Source organism: Neodiprion virginianus, chromosome 3, assembly GCF_021901495.1.
Source record: "Neodiprion virginianus isolate iyNeoVirg1 chromosome 3, iyNeoVirg1.1, whole genome shotgun sequence".
Lineage (NCBI taxonomy): Eukaryota > Metazoa > Arthropoda > Insecta > Hymenoptera > Diprionidae > Neodiprion > Neodiprion virginianus.
The window spans coordinates 33499906-33520856 of record NC_060879.1 but is presented as its reverse complement, the minus strand read 5'-3'; the positions used below and the strand labels follow the sequence as shown (position 1 = coordinate 33520856).

The 20951-nt window shown below is 37.0% G+C and overlaps 3 protein-coding genes across 6 annotated transcripts; 1 reads left to right on the top strand and 2 right to left on the bottom strand.

The window, feature by feature from the left end:
• Positions 1-278: 278 nt before the first annotated feature.
• On the top strand, positions 279-9363 carry LOC124300474 (dual specificity mitogen-activated protein kinase kinase 7-like). 2 transcript variants are annotated; one of them, XM_046754628.1, is made up of 8 exons: positions 279-639; positions 1064-1554; positions 2954-3133; positions 3250-3384; positions 3463-3710; positions 6356-7048; positions 7237-7524; positions 7735-9363. In XM_046754628.1, the coding sequence occupies exons 1-8, from the start codon at positions 468-470 to the stop codon at positions 7868-7870; spliced, it is 2343 nt and encodes a 780-aa protein (XP_046610584.1). In that variant the 5' UTR covers positions 279-467; the 3' UTR covers positions 7871-9363. The 2 variants fall into 2 exon arrangements, with proteins under 2 accessions (XP_046610584.1, XP_046610582.1); XM_046754626.1 differs by having other exon boundaries at positions 6350-7048.
• Positions 9094-14507, bottom strand: LOC124300473 (integrator complex subunit 2). 3 transcript variants are annotated; one of them, XM_046754624.1, is made up of 5 exons: positions 14127-14507; positions 11561-13653; positions 11260-11464; positions 10549-10855; positions 9094-10235 (listed from the first exon to the last, which is right to left on the bottom strand). In XM_046754624.1, the coding sequence occupies exons 1-5, from the start codon at positions 14408-14410 to the stop codon at positions 9783-9785; spliced, it is 3342 nt and encodes a 1113-aa protein (XP_046610580.1). In that variant the 5' UTR covers positions 14411-14507; the 3' UTR covers positions 9094-9782. The 3 variants fall into 3 exon arrangements, 2 of the variants coding, with proteins under 2 accessions (XP_046610580.1, XP_046610581.1); XM_046754625.1 differs by having other exon boundaries at positions 10098-10235; positions 10549-10721; XR_006907222.1 differs by lacking the exon at positions 9094-10235 and adding an exon at positions 10940-11143 and having other exon boundaries at positions 10730-10855.
• A 1846-nt stretch (positions 14508-16353) lies between these two features.
• Positions 16354-20263, bottom strand: LOC124300571 (uncharacterized). The gene is made up of 4 exons (XM_046754804.1): positions 20221-20263; positions 19915-20074; positions 19332-19433; positions 16354-18239 (listed from the first exon to the last, which is right to left on the bottom strand). The coding sequence occupies exons 1-4, from the start codon at positions 20247-20249 to the stop codon at positions 17922-17924; spliced, it is 609 nt and encodes a 202-aa protein (XP_046610760.1). The 5' UTR covers positions 20250-20263; the 3' UTR covers positions 16354-17921.
• Positions 20264-20951: the final 688 nt, after the last annotated feature.

Below are 20951 nucleotides of genomic sequence, written 5' to 3'. Positions count from 1 at the left end.
CTGCCGCAGTATTTTGCTGCCGAGCTCTCGGCCAATAGGAATGCACATAAAGCAGAGAAGCGCTACCTGGTGCATGCCGAATGCGAATTACGTATTTTATTGGCATTCCTATTGGTCAAGAACTAGGCAGCAAACTACTGCGGAAGCATTTTGTTGCCCATACAAATCCAGACCTAGCGTTCTCATTGCAACTGATGTATGATGCAACATATACATGTAATTCGAATTTCACGATCAGATGATACAACATTTTGTGTGTCAGTCCGCCTTTATACACTTAACGCCTTGTGTTGATTGCGAACCACTAGTGAACATATAAAAATTACGCATAATATCGAAATATGGATACGCCAATGTGCGCACGCCAGCGGCGCAGAGGTCCGCTGCCAAAAAGGGCAGAAAAGTGTCGTGAAAATTGTCAAATATTGCGTAAAGTCTAGTTTAAAGTGCATCTGTCGGTATTCGTAATGATGCCGAGTACGCTGAAAACCAAAATATTAAATTTGCAACAAAAACTGAGAGCTGAAAATGAGTCAAGTGATAGAGATAGGCAAAACACCGTAGGGATGCCAGGAACGGGCTTACCGCCGTCATCCTCGGGGCCTGGGACTAGCCCTGCTGTTCGAAGGCCAAGACAACGTAAGATTATTCGTCTAATTCCAAAATTGTTTATCACGATAATCTCAAATTACACAAAATAATGAACTAAATTCATTCCCTAGGATGTAATGTCGATTTTGATAGGTTATGTTCACCCTACGCATCTTAGCTCCGCTAAATAAAATCTTTTAAACACTGATTCTGCAAAGCTTCGTAGAATGCAAGCAACAGCAGCTGCGTGAGCTTGATCGTCTCGTCGATATAACTTACTGTACATAATTTGCAACTAAAATCGTAATCAGAGAACTGTACATCCGATAGTTTGTTCGTCTGCTATAAAATTAGTTTGCTATTGATGATTCCAGTGAGAGCAAAAAATTTTTGAGGCAAACCCCATTTGAGGACATTTTTTTTATCACTTGGCTCACATACACATGATTTTTAATATTTCTTTTGAGAACAGTTGTTGATTCTGGAACACCAACGCGCCCTAGACGGAACCTGGACTTGCCTGTATCACAAATGCCACCCCAGCGTACACAGGATAGTGAATTTGACTCTAAACTTCAAGAGATTATGAAAATGAATGGGATTTTAAGTATTAATGGACAGAAATATCAAACTGATATGAAAGACTTGGAACACCTTGGAGAATTGGGAAATGGTACTTGCGGGCACGTCGTCAAAATGAGGCATAGACCAAGTGGAGTGGTCATAGCTGTAAAACAAATGCGAAGATCCGGAAATACGGAGGAAAATAAAAGGATAATAATGGATTTAGACGTAGTGCTCAAGTCTCATGACTGTCCGTATATCGTACAGTGCTTAGGATGTTTTATTACTGAGTCTGATGTGTGGATATGTATGGAACTGATGGCCACTTGTCTTGACAAATTGCTAAAGAGGAGCAGACAAGCGATACCTGAAGAATTTCTTGGAAAAGTTACCGTTGCTGTAAGTGTGAGCAAGAAATTTTTGATTTACGTCATTATATTTCAAATTGTACACCTGCGGTATAATCTATTTCTACAGATACGATTTGGGATAGATTAAACGAGTCAAGGTTATACAATCTTATGTAAACAGACCTGAACCAATTGAGACAAATCTATGTAATCTTACAACAGATAAAGAATCACGTTACCGGTGGTTGAAGTTGATTTTAAAGTATAGGTCCAGAAATTTGAAATGTATATTAGGTTTAAATAAATGCAAGATGCTGCTCGTACCCTTTTATGGGTTATAATTTTGCCAGCTAATCTTGTACATCATTTTCTCAATAGTTATAACTGTTATTATGTGACTTATTGTGACTTACATGACCACAATTTCGATGGCAATCCATCCAATTATGTACCTGCTTTTATTCATGGTCACTACATAGTCAGCTTTGAATTATTTTGAAATTAAATACTTGCTTTTCTCACTCTAAATTATTTTCATCAATATGCATTGTCAGTAATTGCAAAGCAGAATGATGTAATCCTAAAATTTTTATGTGATGTGTAATATCAGTACCAACAAAGGTTGAGTTGAAACTGTTATTAATAATAGGGCTCGTATGGTTGCAAGAAGTATTCAGACCAGGTCTATTGTATCATTTATTTATATATTAGCTAATGCGTACTGAAGGTTTGGAATCATGATGAATGATATGTAATCATTGAACATTCAAACATTTCCATAGAAGAAAATTAAATCAATATTATTTGACTTGTATCACACGGCTGCTCCGCCATTACTCTTATTATAATTGTAAAATGCATTTGTCGAAAGCATTTAAATCCCAAATCATTTGGAATTATTCTCAAAAGAAATAGACCTGCTCGAACTCTTATATAAAGATCATACAATGTAGTGAGGTTCATTCAACATGCAGATTAACTGGGCTTGCTGCGAAATAGTTTATTGTTGTTTTCACATCTGATAATCTACTTGACCGTCAATAGATTGACCACACATCTAGTCAAGGAGCCTATCGTACACATAAGGAGGTGAATACTGATCGATACTTAAAGACTTTTTTAAACCAGGATAATAATAAAAATGTTATATTTCTTTTCAGTGAGTGAAAACAGTGTTATCAACTCTCATCCTGCAGATAAACAGTCTTTGATTCATAGTCTCTTCTTGCATACTTGGTTGTAAATTTGTTGTAAAAACTTGCTCAATAATTTTTTTTCGCTTTTGAAATTCCTTTTGAATCTCCAAAATTTATAAAATAACTCTCAGCAGTACTTAAATTTCACAATTCTGTGTAGTAATTCTTCGGTCATCCCACTTTTTATTCTCGTTTTTAACAGGAAATGTAGCTTACTAATTATTTATTTCATTCTTTGATACATTTGAACAGACAGTGAAAGCGCTATCGTACCTGAAAGAAAAACACGGGGTAATCCATAGAGACGTGAAACCAAGTAACATTCTACTGGATGAGACGGGGGGTGTCAAGTTATGCGACTTTGGGATATCTGGTCGTTTGGTTGATAGTAAAGCCAAAACCAGGAGCGCAGGATGCGCAGCTTATATGGCGGTAAGTTGTTTTTTTTTATGCCTTTGATTCAGTAAAGTTTCTAATTTTCTGTAAATTCAGGGTGGCCATGAAACCTGGAAACGAAAACAAAACTCAGAATCCTTTTTGTCCTACAGCCCGAAAGAATAGATCCGCCTGACCCAACGAAACCTGATTATGACATAAGAGCCGATGTCTGGAGTCTGGGAATTACTTTGGTAGAATTAGCTACTGGAGTGTTTCCATATCGAGATTGTAAAACCGATTTTGAGGTGCGATATCGATGAGATTACCTATATCTGAAAATACTCACGCCAGCGATTGTGCAAGTAATAATCTATAATCACTAGGTTCTAAGTAGGGTGGTACAGGACGAACCTCCCTCTCTCCCTTTGGACTCGTCTTTTTCCAAAGAGTTTCGCCATTTTGTTTGCTGTTGCCTCACAAAAAACTATAAACATCGGCCCAAATATCATAAGCTCATGGAACAAGCTTTTTATAAAAAGCACGACTGCGAACAAGGCGAGGCTGAAGGCTCTTCATCACCTAATTCTTGTTCTGAGTGGTTTGCGACAGTTATGCGTCAGTTGGAACCAAGGTCAGCAATAAAACTTAACAAGATTTCCCACTTTTTTTTGCATAAAATATCTTTATTTACCAGCACTGTACAGGACGTTTTTGAATTTATGTGGAACTTGCAAAATCGTTTCAATGAAATATCAAAATTCAATGCTGCTTAGAAGAAATCTATGTGGTTCAGAAATCGAGTTTAGCATAGTTACATTTCATCAGAAACAAGATATCGTATAATGCGATGAAAAAAAAGTTTCTAACATGTTTATATTATCAAAATTTGCATACTAAAAGCTTTAGGTGTAGGGCCTCGAAGCAAACAATATCTCAACGGCAGATAGGCAACTGAAGTTTCATCAGCTATACTTACAGCATGTAAGATGTGTTTTCGGTTGCCTATGTGCGTCGAGACTCTTCACCGAAAACTTCCGATATGGCAGTGCCAGCAGCAAATAGATTTTCTGCCGTTTTGAAAATACTGCTACTTTTTTGCAATTCTTTTCTCTTATACTAAATTTCGACGGATCAATATTTGCCTAAAATGACGTCATTAAACTTTTTTCACATATGGTATTAAAATCTCAATAAATATGTGAAATTGAATATTACAGAAAGTTTCATGAATCATACAGATAAAAAATAAAAAAAATGTGACATCCTGTATGAAGATTAGTTTGAGTTTTAAACATGGCATGAGTTTTCCCAACTAATATAGTAATGTTTGGTTTGGTTTGAAAATAACCAGTAATCCGTTCAAGTACTGAGTTGTCGTAGGGATACAACGTTAACTTAGAGTTTAGTTAAAAGTGTGTTAAATGTTAGTCTACTGATATGTTATATATTTGATATTGGTCGCTCCAAGGTTTTTTTAATTATTTTTTTCATCCCATTGCTACCTTCTTATTGATAATTACTTTCATATAATGAAACTACGAATAATATCCCGATTTAATTTGAACCAGTCACTTAAACGTTTGCGTGCGTGTTGAATTGTGTTACAGCGTTGAGCTTGGGGGAGGCAGCGCAGCGTAGCATCCCCCCTCTCTCACCCCTACCCTTATTTCCATCCCTTTCAATAAAGTACCCTAAAATTCCCCAAAAGTATAAAAAAAATACCTCAAAAACGCCAAAAAATCTGCCCGATTTTCGTTTCGATTCGCCTCCCAGTTGTTTGGTTTGTGCACGCGCCTGTTACACACCCCACCCTTCAACCCCCATTTATGGTAAGCATTTGTCTTTATTTATCTGTTTATTTCGTTATATATGGTTGTAGAGCGAGAAGACGTCTCTGAACTCCCTACGTAAATCAACATACAGCATTTATACATTTTTTTTACTTCGATAGTCTTTAAAAAAATTATCAATTATTTTAATGTATATAAAAATTCCATGGTGTTTGCTTCATTTCACGACACTATAATAGGTGATGATTAAAATCGTTATGCATTCTCTCAAGTACACATGGACATTTTTTCGTAAAATCCTTTAGTATTTCATTTTGTCTGGCTGATACTGATATGCAAGGAAGACTGTAATGTTTCCAAGAACAAGCACACCATTTTGGAATGTAACTATTTCACTTTTAACTTTAAATGCAAAACTTGTTTGCTCCTTAATTCGTTGACACTTGTAGATAATCCTTTCACCCTTATCTGTGTTGCATGGTTTTTTCTCAATTTTTAACAACCTTCTAACTTTTACTTACCAATTTCATGTCCTTCATATTTAAAAAAATATGTATGTTATGTAAATGTTACGAAGTCAGTGAACAAATTATATAACATTGAGTGCAAAGGTAATGTCACAGACTGCATTAGTGTATTTTTGGTCTGACAAAGCGTTATTTTATTTTATCTGCACAGTAGAAAATGGTTTTTAATTTTTTTCGGTATAATTGTGTATAAACGTTCAACCGAACATTACTTACGATGTAGTGTTATGATGCATTGATGATGAATTAATTAAGTTCTGAGTCAGACTTCGTCACCGCAATTAATGGTATCACAATCTCACTTAATGAAAGCATTAAAAGAATCGATAACAATCATAATCACTTCTGCTTTGTAACATCAATAATACTTTATGGGCAATAAAAATATTAATTTATTATATCTGTTTCAAAAGATAAATATTATGATGTTTCAAAGAATTTGTATGCCTTTATGTCGTTCTTTTAGGTTTTAAATTTATGGATTTTAGCTTCCGATTCTCTTCCTTAATACCTAGGATGAAACCTTATGTAAGGATATTACATCTTAAAGTACAAGTAAAAGGATTGATGAGCGCGAGTTAAGCGAAAAAATGAGAATAGTTATTTCATTACCTTAGTAAACACTGACAGAAGTGATTATAAATTTAATTGTAATTTAAGACTAACAAAATTGTACAACATTGTCAAATTAAGTATATGATATTTTTATTCCAACTATTAACCCCCCGGGGACATGGTTTGAGTATAAAATGGTAATTGAGTTCTTCACTATTCACTTTTATTGATTTCTGGAATATTTGGAAACATTTGATAAATGCCACAGTAAGAATCATATGATAAACATTGAATCTTCAAAGATTCCCAATTTGGGCATAGTGGCCCTGTCGCTGAATGGTCTGTGCGCAATGTAGAATAAATGGGATGCTCAGATTTTTTAGTATAATGTAATTTAGTTGCAGGCCAGCGGGAGGGCAGCCACGGGTTTCCGGACACGTATCATTGAAACAAACAGCTCATCTTAGAACACACTCTGAAGTTCCAGCGTTCCTACGAAGTGGTATCACCAAAGATCTACAAAATTCCAGTTTCGTACCCTTTCACCAACGCCAAAGTAGTGAAAATGGTTCGAGTTACGTCCCGTATAGTCCATATGCGTTAAGAAGAAAGGAAATTGCTAGTCCATTCTCAGCACCAACTACCAAAGAATCAGGAGAAAGCTTGGATTCAAATGTAAACAGGCAATTTTCACCTTTTCGACGACAATCCAAAGGCACTGATCATAATTGTGATCCATTCAGTAAACCTGTCCCAGAGATCAATCCAACAAATGGTCAAGGCGGACCATTTTCTCCATTCAGGCAGGATGCCAATTTTGCAGAAACCAGAAACAGACCTTACTCACCGTTTTCTTCAAGATTAGAAGAACGAGATGGAAGTAGGGATCGTTGGCAAGGTATTTCGAGATCTTTGAGTCCTTTTGCTCGCGATTATTCACCATGGAGACGAGAAAATGTTGACCCTCCAGGAGTTGTTCAACCTACTAATGAGGGGGGAAAATATTCACCGTTCATGCAACGAGTTAGACATCAGTCGCCTCAAACTCACCCACCAATTCAGGATATATATGGAAGTCCTTTGGTTAGTCGAAAAAGGCAAGTTTCACCAACCTTACACATCATTAACAAATTTTTTATTATGTTTTATGAATTGAATATGCTTGATACCATACTTTGTATGAAATTTGCTCATTCACAACGTCTCCAAATTTCAATACCTTCATTGTGATACAGGAAAAATAACCAAGTCTTCTGATCTAAGTTAATGGTATTTGGATTCCTAGATTTCCATCGGAGCCACCAGCCCAGGGTTCTACTAGTCCACAATTATTGATATCACGCTATGCTCATCAGCACCATCAGCGCAAGCAAGAAACTTCTCCACCTCTTACACAGGGTCAGGGAGTTTGCAAAGAATCAGCGAAAAAACGATTCGCTTCCTACGTTAGGCTTAGACTTGGGAGCGATCGTGCCCCTTCGCCAGAACCTCCTCCAAGATTTAATCGCGGAGAATCTCCGCTTGCACTAAGAAGGAATATTACGGATCCAGCGTCACCTTCATTTTCCAGAAGGTAATGTTATGAAATATTTCTGTTATAATTAATCAGGAAAGTTGATATCTTTTAATACTCCAAAGATTATGTGAAACTGTTCAGATCTACTAATCCTAGCCGGCAAATGGTATTAAGAAATGGTTGACAAGTGTCAATTGATAAAGTTTATTGAAGCTAAGCAAATCGCAACTGCAAGAAATCAGCACTATTGTAATTTTTATAATTCAGGTATGTGTCGCCATCACCCCCACAGCCACCACCTAGAAGACTTTCTGAAAGCAACTCGGTCCCTGGAAGTCCGCAGCACATACGCACCCGTTTACATTATACTCCTGAACCCCAAAGAAGGCCTCCACCCACATAACCCAATACATCTATAAAGACTTGGTCTCTTATCAGTGCCATACACTATTTTGCTCTGCCAATTTGACGCACGGCCTGGACCGATATTACACTCAATATTACACTCAACTGTCTGCTGGGCAGTCTATGTACAAAGTGGTGGAACCATAGTGGAATCAGATGAGTCGTTTGGCTATCGCGCACTAAAAATCAAACTTTTATACTTACAGTTTATTACAGCGCTTAAAATCACGGTGACAATTGGTGAATTTTCGTACTTGCACAGTCACTGAAAATTGTAAAACATAAATTTTCCATTGCGCAGCAATTCTTGTAATGAAGCGGTATAATGAATTTTTGTAATTTTATTTATTTTCATTTTTATTACAGTGTGTAAGTGCAGGGCTGGTAGGAAGTGATTTGTAGTAACTTTCGTTATTCTACAAAACCTCTGTTACTTTTTTAGTGCAATACTACTTTATGATTTTCAGTGATATAATGTAAATTAAAAAATTCTATCAAATATTACTTCCTGTCAGTTTGGACAATATTTTCTTCCAAAAAACTTTTGGATGTATGTAACGGTTTTCACAAATTCATTGCTAATAGTCTAATAGTTATTTCTGAAAGATTCTATAATTCTGCGCTGCAGCTCGGGGTGGTTAACATTCTTACTGTGCATGCATCGCTATTTGAAAATATTTTCATAGTGCAAAGCGAGATCACAGGGCACAGCTATGAAACTCACGTTCAGTTCAGTTTCAGTTGGCTTGGTTATTACCAGGCCTGGTACAAGAAAAAACTGCTTTCAATAATTGACAACGTTAAAAATTCGAATTCTAGTAAAATCAAATTCTCTATCAAGATTCATGGCAGCGAATCACTATCAAGTTCCCGTAGGCCGACACACGCTAGTTATTTTTAACCTCGAGTCATTGTGCTACGAAAATCTAAGTCAGTCCTGGAGAGTGAAATTTAGCCTGAACGTATACCTTTTATTTATTTTATAAATCTCAGATACAGAAAATGGTGTATACAAAGTTCAATTTACGTTTATTTTTTCAAACTACGTGTACTGGTTTTCAGCATCTTTTAACAGAACATTGTTTCACGCTTGACTATACATTTTGTTATTACTACAATTTCGAAATATAGAAAAGAACCTGATGAAATCCTTTGCCAGTTTTAGCTCATGGTGATAGTGTTCTGATTGGATAACAGCTAATAAATTTTTATTTCCAATTGTAAATCTATTTTTGAGCAATCGAACGCAAACCAAATGACAAGGACCATCGACTGGCTCCTGTAAGTAAGCATAAGCTCCACGACTCTTCAACGCTATAAATTTCATTGTATATTACTTAAAGGAAGGGCGTGGCAGCTAGCAGGATGTAATTATTATTTTTAAATAATATTATTAACATTAACTACGATGAAGTCTATGCTCGTAATCACTTTTGTCGCTTATTCGGCAAGAGGATTTTTTGCAATGTAAATAAACTTATATTTATACGACACTCTGTTTTATATGAAATGTGCCTATCGTACTAATTGACATGTTCCATTTTTATTAGTTTGTTGTAAAAAAGAATACAAAAAATTAGGAGTCTTCTCCTGGGTGACTTAAGTTTAAAAATCCAAGGAAGTAGACTATATAACTCAGTAGATGATTTATTATCTGTGGAAAGGTAATTTGAATACAATCCAAATTTTATAATAAAGTTTCACCGCTTAAACTGTACATACCTATACACACACATATATATATATATACACAAACAACTTCAGTATATATATATATAAAATATAAAAATGAATTTGTCTTTATAAATACAAAAGGTACTTTCGTTCAATATTAATTTATATTTTTATATTTTTAGTGATAATGTGTATACAAAATGTATGTACAAGTCATTTCATATGTATGGTACAATTTAGAATACTCTTGACTGGAGAATTGCTTTTTGCAGCAAAGCAGCGAAAGTTTTGTTGACCTCGCGACATAATATTTCTGCGGATTTATCTCCCAGGGCTGCTTGGGCCACACTAACTCGTCCAAGTTGTAGCAATAAAGCAGTTGTATCTTCAGCCAAAGGTGGAAATGCCAAACAGATCCTTGTAAGAGCTGGTAAAACAGGCATGAATAACAACACTCTACCTTTAGCTGGCAAAACTCCTAATAAAGTTGCCAGTGTATTAATAGCTAGCCGTGATACACTCAGAGCTTTTGGTAGGGCATACTGAACTGCCAAATGAGATGCTAGATCAACAGCAAATACTTGCTTCTCTGGTTCAGGCTGCGACAACAACTCTGGTATCCAATCGAGACAAATGTGCATAGAGGGAATACCAGAAACAGTAATTGGTAATAGCTCTCTTGGATATCCCTGAAATCATAAATAAGGATGCTTCAAATATTTTGTTTCATTTACAAAGGCTGGAAACCTGCAAAGGAATACTTCAATCAGTGTTTAGGGAATGTAACAGGATGCATCATGAAGTTAGTGGCAAAATTTAATCAGCCAAGTAGATATTTGGAGCTTATTCAGTTACAGAAAGCAAACCGAAATTTGTGCTAGTATTTCCAGTTCTGTTTAGTTTTCTTACTCGATTAGTGAATGGTAATTTCTTGTGTTATAGCCATAATCATTCAATAAAGTTGATAGATTAACCCAGGGTTTAAAAAATAAATATACTCACTTGAAAATGCACTAATTTTGCTAGTGAAGGATCAGCAATAAAAACTTGATGAAGGTATGAACAAACGACACTTCGTATTTCCCTTAGGGACCACATTTGACCAGGCACTTGACGATCTTCTTCTGTTTCTAAGCAGGCTTCTAAGAGAATTTGTACTGCTGCACTCTCTTGCCCTGCAACCAGAGCAGTTCGTAGATCCTCTCTTTCAGCTTCGCTGGTTAGTTGACCAATTTTTTCTGTTAAGGGTCTGTCCTGCATATGCCTAGATAACTGAGATCGAGATGCAGCTAATGTTGCTTGCAAAATACTGTTGGATTTGAGAAATAAATCGAGTCAGTTTCTAATTCGTCAAGAATGATATACTGGACTTGTATTCAACTCAGCCTTTTACCGACGCTTCTTTCTTTGATCTCTCAAACTTATGCCACACAGACTTATAACGGCATACTGTTTTGTTAAAGGAAGTTGTGTACGTCAAGAATTCGTATCCATGACTTACAAATAGGTGAAAATTTTCCAATGCAATAAAATCCAAATTTTAAGAAATAATGTCATGTCAAATGTTGAAAGTATGAAAAACAATTCGTAGAAACGTCTGTTGAACAGAAGTGATATTTTACAATGTTTCTGTAGAACACCAAAGAAGCAGGCATTGAAAACTGATTACAGTGGGCTGCAGTAGGCTGAAATGAAAAAGTTCATATTTCTTACCGTAGAATAACTGACAAGACGGGCGCACATCTAAAAACTCTTGTGTGGCATCGCAAAACTTGCAGTGGGTCAAGGACAATGTTTTCTTGAGTAAGAAATACATTCCTGACCATTGTATTTTCAATGATTAATGCATTGATTGATAGTACCCAAAGGCATCTTGGTAATACAGTGTTTAATCTTAACCAGACTTGTTTATACAGTTCTGAAAAATTAAATTGGTATTAGAATTTTCAACATTATATGTATATTATTTTGCGGTAAGATTTACTTAGGAATCATTGTGAAGTACTATTTATACCTTGAATGTATCTTGGTACTTTATTGTCCAATATTGCTTTGAAGAAATGTATAATGGTTTCCGCATGTGGCCAAATATCTGTAGGCTTCATGTCTATAAGCTGACGTAGTAATCTTCCTGTTCGGGATGGGCAAGTTTCGATATGTCCAAATGCCTCTATAATTGCTACATCATTAATTACAACATTGTCGTAATTAGCTGTCATTGAGTCTATATTTATCATCTCTTCATCCAACCAGTCATCCACCAACGACAGATGTGGAAAATGTGTGGCTAAGAGCCGCAAGAGAGGAGAAAACAATCCTGCGTAACTCATTTGATCCCTTTGAACTTGTTGTAAGAGATATTTTATTGGCAACTCAGATAAAAACTCGGTTGAATACGACTTCACTTTTTTACCCTGTGATATGAAATTATGCATATTTGATAATCTCACATCCTCGTACAATAATAAGTAATACAATAGCAACAGTTGTGACGTTAGGGATGGTTTTGAAGTGTCGACATCCATGTAATCATTTTCCATATCAGCAATATTTAGAACAGACTTTTTTGGATCGAAATTTGCTCCAAAAACACTATTCTGGAATACTCTTCTGATTTCATCCTCTGTGATTGGTTTATTGGTATGTTCGGAGGTTTTGTTAGTTGTAACTAAAATTGAATTGACGTATACCTCCACCAGAGCTGGTAGTACAGGATGTAGGGGAGGTACACTGTCGCATATTTGACGATAAATCCAATTTTTAATTGGTACTTTGTGTTTGGCAAAAGCTCTTGATTTTAGCAACTGATGTATGCAGTGCACAGGCAAAAACCCAGGGATGTTTGCGCTGAGATTTGCTGTAACAGGGACCTTCACTGCATGAGATGTGACAACCTGTTCAGTGAATATTTCTTGTGTGAATATCTGCTTCATTCTAGTGAGATTATTTGGCCTGATGGGTATTTTCATTCCGAGAGTAGCGCAGACCAGCTCACAAATAGCGGATAGCTGATTGCTGTGGAAATGAATAGCCATGAGAAGTAACATTTCACCAAAGCTGGCAGACACGCCACTTGTACTTTCGAAGTAAACTTCTTCTCTGACAAGCCACTGTACCCATTCTATGCTACGTTTTTCAAGATTACTGTGTCCTATCAGCGACGGGCAAGCAATTAGCATGCACAATCCCAAAGACACGAATCTGACTCCAGCTGGAGATGGTGGGGGATGAGAAGTCAATAATTGCACTATCATGACAACTTCGTCGTCCTGAAATTTTATTCCACCGATTCCTCTGAGCGCGCAATAAAGTCTGAGCAAGGCACTGGCTTGAACAACATAAGACTCTGCCAACTGACTGTCTGAGCTGTGGGAAGTAATTGCCTTTAGTCTTCTAAGCAGTTCTTCTCTAAGAGATTGCAGAGCTGTATGGGACTCCCATTTTCGTTTCTGACCATTCCTAACAAACATCGCGATCCAAGTTCTTACTTGCTGATCATTTCCAAGCAACAATCCAGACACAAAAGCAACCATGTCGCTTTCTGGTTGTAAGTTATCGATATTCTCATGTTCAAGACTCAGAGTTATGGCAAGTGCAGGCATGCGGCATAGTTCAACACATTTTGCTCTAACAGCTAAAGCCTGACTGGGATTCATTTGGCACAGCATGGTCAAAGCTTGGGTACGAATTCGACCTAAGGCAGATTCTTCTTGTCTCTCTCCATTTGCGATCAGATGAGCACAAACCTCTGCAAAACTATCTGGACTGTTGGCTACGATCCAGCATATTATCTCTGGACCATGTTTAACATGTAACAAAGTTTCCGCTATGTCTAGAATCGACAATAGAGCAGGGAGTTCTGCCAGGGCTATGCAAATAACATCGCTTATTTCTTCCATGTAAACCGCATTATCAAATAAATCTGATTGCTTGATCTGAAACTCTTGATTTCTCTGGAGCTCTTGTATCTGAGAGGCTATAAAAAGGATCTCACTGAGTACTAAGCGTAGTCGTCGAGTAGAGTCACTACGTTCGAATTCCAAAGCTAATCCGCTCTGTAATGACTGAGCAAGAATGCTGTCGCTTTGAACACTTCCAAGTTTTTGTCTGAAATAAATAAAATTGAATCAATCAAATTCCTATAAGTTGACTTTGAATTATTTCTTTCACTTTGCTAGAAATAGAGTCTAGCAAAGCCTTTCACCTAAGTGAAATACATTTATGATATTCCATATACACATCGGTAATGTGTCTTTGATCCAAAACATTTTTTATTTCTGGTGTATTTTCACAGTAAAATCTTAATGCACATTACAACATTTAGCTAGAGATTGCTGCCAGAATATGGATAAGAAATGGAATGAGGTGATAGTACAAATAGAAGAATGATAAGAGAATTGTTTTCAAAATTTGAACGTGCTATTAAGACCATTCTCAGGTTACTGTAAATCTTTCAAAAACTAGAGATAAGACAGAGTTTCAGTAAGTAGGTTTTTTGATTTCATTGTTGACAAACTGTTGTTTGCGTGCCAAAAATCTATGACAGAGGTTTGGGATAACCTAACTTAACAAAAACTAACCTCAATTGTTGTTCCTTACGAACGTCAGTTTCTAACGCGTGAAAGTCTATTGATAGAAGAGCTACGATGGAATTAACTAATTCTATCCCGGATAATATCGTTAATATTTCTTTTCTCCCTTCTGCGCATTCTTTTGTGATGTCCAAGGGTGAGATCAAGCTCATCCTAACCAAACAGGGTAGAATTGGTCGTATTTCTTTCTGAGAGCACGTCGATAGTTCTTTGATATGTACATTTTGTATCGCAGTAAAAACTCGGGGCGACACTGCAGTGTTGGTTGGCATTTTTAAACAACTATTTAATAACGTTATTAGAATTAAATTAAATATCACCACATTCGCGTACGAGCAGACGCAACGTCAACCTCGTTTCAAGTTTCAATTCAGCTATGTCGCTTTCAGGAAGTAGTAAGCCTGACGCTGTGGACGACGGCAATTCGGTAAGCAAAGGTTAACGCTATCCTCCAGAGAAGCCTGCATGAGGAGAGAGGCCAAGCTCTGACGACGAATAGGTTTTTTAAACTAATTTTCGAGCTACGGGGACGGTAAATACGTATGTCCATAGCTGACTAATACTTTGCCGTATTTAGCATCACGAAGACAGTGTATTGTGCAGTGCATATTTTCCATAGCAAAGTGCCACCGCAGTGGTCGAAACAGAGTAATTCACAAACATTAAAAATTCATTGAAATTTGCAACGGCATTTACGCCGAGCCGTGTCGTTGGCCAAAGACAACAACGATGTGTTACGGAAATTCAGTAAACATCCGATCGCATTGCGCGCAGCTCTTAGCGCTGCTGACTGGTGGAAACAATTATTTATGAGCGCCTCGCAGCATCAGTCGCTTCCGAGCAGCCGAAGCGAAATTACGTGCCGATTTAGGCCAGAGTTCAGATCGCGTTATTCAGGCTCTGTCACGTTACTTGAACAGTGCAGTACTCGTACCAAACTCATCGGTGTATAATCTGCGAATGATAGATTGTGGCCCAAAGAAAAATTTACGCGATGCGAGGAGGGAACTTACCTCAGGCGGCCACAAAATAAATGGTTTTTGGGAGTCTTTTCGACGTGGAAGAATTGAATGAATATTTTCTATACTCTGATGATCTTTTATTACTAGGTTGCACTATATCTGGTAATTCTTACAAGTCATTTGAACCATAACTGCGAAGATTGTAATTTTGATCTGAAACTAACTGAACAGAAAGTTTTAATTTTCAGATTATTTTTAAAAATATGAACTTAAATCCATCCATTAGAGTTAAAAATTTAATGTTTTACGCGTGTTCTAAGAAGGAGGTGCGATTTTTTACCGTTCTTTCACAGTTATATTACAATCAACAAAGGGTACTTTAGATAATGAAATCACCTCAACGATAGGTAGGTTGTAGCCAAAGTGCCAACGCGAATGAAGACTCGCTTAATCAATTGTGGTTCAAATGACTCGAAAAAATTACTAACTGATTTTTCTATTTTAACATATTACGAATTATATTCTAATTCGTTTCAGGTCACTGAGTTTCATTGACTCCACTGAAAAATCAACATATCTTTATTGAGGTTGAGATTTGACCACAAATCCAATAAATGTTCAATCTAATAACATTTTGCAAATGATACAAAAGTATTGACATATATCTTCTGTAGTATTCAACATACCCGAAACTATAAAAACAATGATTTTACGGGGGCTTCGATATTTTATTTATCAGTTATGTATACTATTATGTTATTAATTATACTCTCATCCCTTTAAGGTGGATGAGAAGTTTAGTTCAACATTTAGGCGAAAACAAACGAACACGAGATTTCATTTACGTCAGTTTGTAATTGATATTCATAAAGTGAACCAGAGTTACTAAAGGGCACTAAGTTTCTCTCTCCCTAAACAGGATCAATGAATTAATAGGGATAAATCATTATGGAACTCTGGCAAAAGTGTCAGTTTGAAAACTAAACAGCGCGTCTCGTCTAGCGCTTTTTACTATGCTTTTTATCGACGGTCACGTTTACGCGGCAGGTCAAACCGAATCCAGGTGGCACTACTTGACTCGTATTTGTTTGATTAGCCACAATTCAATACACTGCCGGTTCTTCTGACACGTCGAATCGAAACTTCAAAACGGTCGTAATTTTAATACGCGCCAATTCCTGCCATACTTTTGTATTGCATAAAAAAAAATTGCCATTCAGGATCATATTGAAATAGGCTGAGAACGAGTTTGGTTACAAGCATCAATATATAATGGTAATTTCATTTATACATGGTTAATCGTAATTGTAACATATAATTTATTCGTGAGAATCAACAAGCGGTTGTGGTATATTACATAACAACAATAGCAACAATATTATAATGCAAGTACAATAACTCTAAAATTGATTTAAACTTAAGAAACGTTATTTATGATATAACATTGTATATTATGTAATACATCGTAAATCTCTCAAATATTTGTATAATTCATAATTAACAAATGTATACATACATGTATAAAAAGTATGTACAATTCAGGTATGTTGATAAAATTACACCAGGGAACGAAGATTTTGATCTTGAATCCCAACACAAGTGGCTTAAAGTCAGTCTATGTAATTGTATCGCCTTAAAAAATTTGGTAAATTTTTTCAGTAAATATCTTTTTACTTCCAATGCATGGAAAAGACTTATCAACATTTTTTATGTCAAATCTATTATAGACGTAAATCACCTCAAATGTATGTATTACCGGTTTTTAAATCAACGAACAAATTAATTATTCTATACGAATGGATGCTGAGGATGCGGCATCTGCGGCTTATAATTAGATATTAATTATGCATTGTAAAGTATAAAAGTTATTTTAAGATAAAGAATATTTCGTCGACTTCGTAATGACTGGAAGCTCTCAACCTTCAAATTTGTAATGAATTGTTGATTTATGGTAAGTTTGAAGAGATGTTAGCTTAGACGCTCAATGAATTCAGACGAAATTAACTTGCTAAGAGTTAGTGAAAATTTTTATGAAAAAGTATTCATTTGCCGTTTAACGGGTACTCATCATGAATTAAGTATGGCTGATAATCGATAGAAAAAAGAGTTACATTTTTCCGTGGAACAGCGTACAATCCTTGATTTCTCCAAGCAGAGTAGGAAAGCTTAATCGAGCTAGTATGTTTCGTGGTAAATTCAGGCATTAGAGCTTACTGTCATGCTATAATATTATAAGCAAAAACTGTACTCCAAAGTTGCTATAAAGTGCATTCGGAAGCGAACATTATTCGTAGGGTATATACACAGCTTGATACAACGATTACTGCGATTACATTTGAAGCACCAACGACCGATTAGCAATACCATAAGATTGAGAGAATTGATTAATCGTTGTTGAGGTATACAGATATGAATTCGAATTTTGCTTATAAATAAGTTTTTCTTTTTTTTTTTCTTCGTAACGATAATAATATTATCAACAAAGAATGATCACTCTGCAGAACAGCCACTTACGAATAATTTTTTTAAATCGTACAGTTAAGAAATTTGCAAAATCTTTATCCTGTGTTATGTATAGTTTTGTCAAAAAGAGAAAAACATCATTAATAATTTGAGTTTTATGCTCGAGGCCGTGACGTAGAAAATGGGCTGAACGCAACGACTAGTTTAATTCAACCAATGCCTGCAGAAGGTCAACGTCTAGTTTACCAAAAGTAAGAATACGCCTTGTACGAGTATGTACGAAAATTTATTCGAATTCCGGCTTTTAGCGCATTTCCTATATCGCGTAGTTTGATTTTTCTAGTAGTAAGCGCGTCGACTATTTCAAAAATTTCTTCATTTGCTTCGTTTGATGCTGCATACTGTACTGTGCGTTTTCCGCCTTCGATATCAACAGGTCCAACTTGTCGACGTGTGACTCGATCTTATCATTGATATCGTGCCTCCGAGCACCAGCCTCGATCTTTTCGACCGTTTCATCCACCGTACACTCCACAGATATAGTCTCATCGGCCGTCAGGGTGTCACTCAAGCCTTTCGAGCTGTCCGGGTTTGGCTGGAGAGGTGCATGGTCTGGAGTGCTTGACCTGGAGCCCACTCGTACCTTCAACATGGCCCCCAAGCTACCGCAGACAGTCTGGAATCGAAGCTTACGCTCTAAACTCGGTAAGCATGAGGAATTTCATTCATCGCTGGCCATCAAGAGCCCCGGAGGAAAAGACGCGCCGGACCATTATGTTGAATGGTTTTCGTGATCGATGGAAAGAGCTGACGGTTAAGTGTTAGCGAACGGGACCGTGTAGAGTGTAAACATCCGCTGTATTCATTCAGTACTCATCGACTTTAAAAACTGCCGTGAATACAAATTTGAATGGTAAAATAGCGACGGCCATAAATTATGCATTGTGTACCCAGCGTTCGGGTTATCAGGAATTACTACTTATGTGAATGCTGCGAACTGAATCTATTCAGAATCACTTGTCGGCGAACTGACGGACGGTCGTAATATATTTTATTACTCAACGTCTGTACGTTAAAGTAGTATAAATCTGAATACATTAAAAAAGCCTTTATCGCTTGAATGAAACGGTTTCCAATCAGCGTGCCCATAATTCTTGAACAGAATTCGTGAATATAAAATTGCAGTCGCAAGATAAACTTGATTGTGCGACCGAATCGGAGTACGGTTGAAATTTCAGGATGACATCGAGTATAATCGAGAAACAAAAAGTATACATATCATCTTCAATCGAATAGTAGGTATGGAAGCACAATAATCGACGTTTAACGTCACTTATACTGCTGAGAAACACAGACGAAAGTAGTTGGACGAGTTAATGAACACGATGAGAGGCTGACGACGAGTGAAATAATTTCCGGATAACCGGAACCATGTAATACACAGACGAAACGCCAGTTAGTTTATTCGAATCGAATTAAACGCGATTCAATGCGAAAATGCCGTGCGATGTTTTTTTTTTTCATACTGCATCTGAATATTTATGAAGCGTCTACCATGGTAAGAAAGAATTGCGACTTCAAAGCCATGCGATTAACTTTTTTATCGGTCCACTGTTCGATCGTCTTGAAAATATCCGGAACAGATGATGTCTTGAACTTTGTTGAAATTTTTTATGAAAACAACAACCGTGGTAAAAGTCGATAAAACGCGCAGCAGGCTGTGCTGTGTACTACCTAAAAAAATACACTCTCCTCTGCTTTATCTTACTTTAAACCTGTTCAGCTTCTTTTGAGTTGCGCTTAGGATGCTGTTGAGTTCATCCAGACCGCCCCCGACGCGTTGCAAGCTTTCATCTTTCATAGTGGCATCCTATAAATTAGAAGATTCGCTTATTATTTTACGAGTCTTTAAAATAATTAGGGTTTCGCGATTACTTCTCGATCATAATAAAGATGATGACTATAATATAAGGTTTTATCGATAATCACCTAGAGCTTGTAAACTCGATTTGGCCATCAGATTAACTTTTGGTACACTATTTGAAATAAAAAAAATTGCTCCAAGAATATATATGCGTTGAGAATGTAGCATGCATGGTTAACGATTGCAATGAAAGAGATGCCACTCAACTCATCGATATCAAATGAACAAATATAAATAAATAAACAACGAGGAGAATCCAGACACAACAATCCGAGGCATGGTTTAATTCAGTTTACCTCCTCGATATTTATTTTGTTTCTCCATCTCACACGATTACATCAGAAATTTTTTGGGCTTCTCATAATAAATCGAAGGGTATTGGAAGCCCCGAATTCAGGTCATCATAACGCTCAGTCTTAACACGTACCTCGACTATCGAGTCCTCGATCTCTTCTTTGGTGGGTTCAGTGGCTTGCCTTGACTTGGTCCATTCCTCCTGACTAGGCAGTGGCAGCCCGAGGAGCTCGGCTCTTTGACACGCGTAGGCGTAGTCCTCGGCCATCTCTAGATCCCCGGGTCCCGAGGGACTGAACCAGATCGAAAAAAATACTAGTTGAGACACCGCCAAAACGCCACCAAAGTCCAAGCCCGCCGGGTACTCGAAATGTTACGAGATACGCGGCAACGACACTGTTTCTTTAGTCACCGAAAAGGGACACGCTTAGTACGTTACCTGCCGCCTATCGAGGGCGAGGAATCCATATTGGTGTACGGATTGCGCCGACTCGTCGACGGTCACGGTTGCGCGGTCAGGATAGGAAATTCGGAACGGGTGGAAAATCAAACGGTAGATTGAATTGTTCGTAATGGGGACATTCCTTGCCTGATCGCCGACCCTTGGAATCGGGCTCGGGATTGTCATTCTTTTCTGTGATCTTCGGGTCAAGTAATCGAGTTGCTCGGTTGATCAATGGAAGACTTTGACGATCGTCAAAACCGAATTAATCCCGCGAGTACTTAGGAATTATCGCATAAAATGTCCTATTTTCTCAATTCAACTGTCATGAAAATATATAGTAAGATTTTCTAATCACTGCGAGTAACTAGATGAGTGTTACTGTAGGATACTGAATGATAATGACGTGATTAAACTCATATGGACAGCGGAGAAATGGAAATATATTAAACGCATTATTACTATTATTGGTTAACAACGATACGTGAAGTTTTCAACCTCAATCGGGTGAATTTTTTCCACATACGGGTCATCAATTCTTATCAATTACAATTGAATCGTAGACCAAGAGCCTGTCGAGATTTGTGGAATTAACAGCAAACTCTTTTAATGCTAGGGGTTAGGGTCTATTTTATTAACGTCCAAGGTTGTGGATACTGCATTGGTTCCACAACCAAAAATAGATTGCTAAGAAAACCTTGGAGAGTAGAATAGGCTGATAGTTTTTG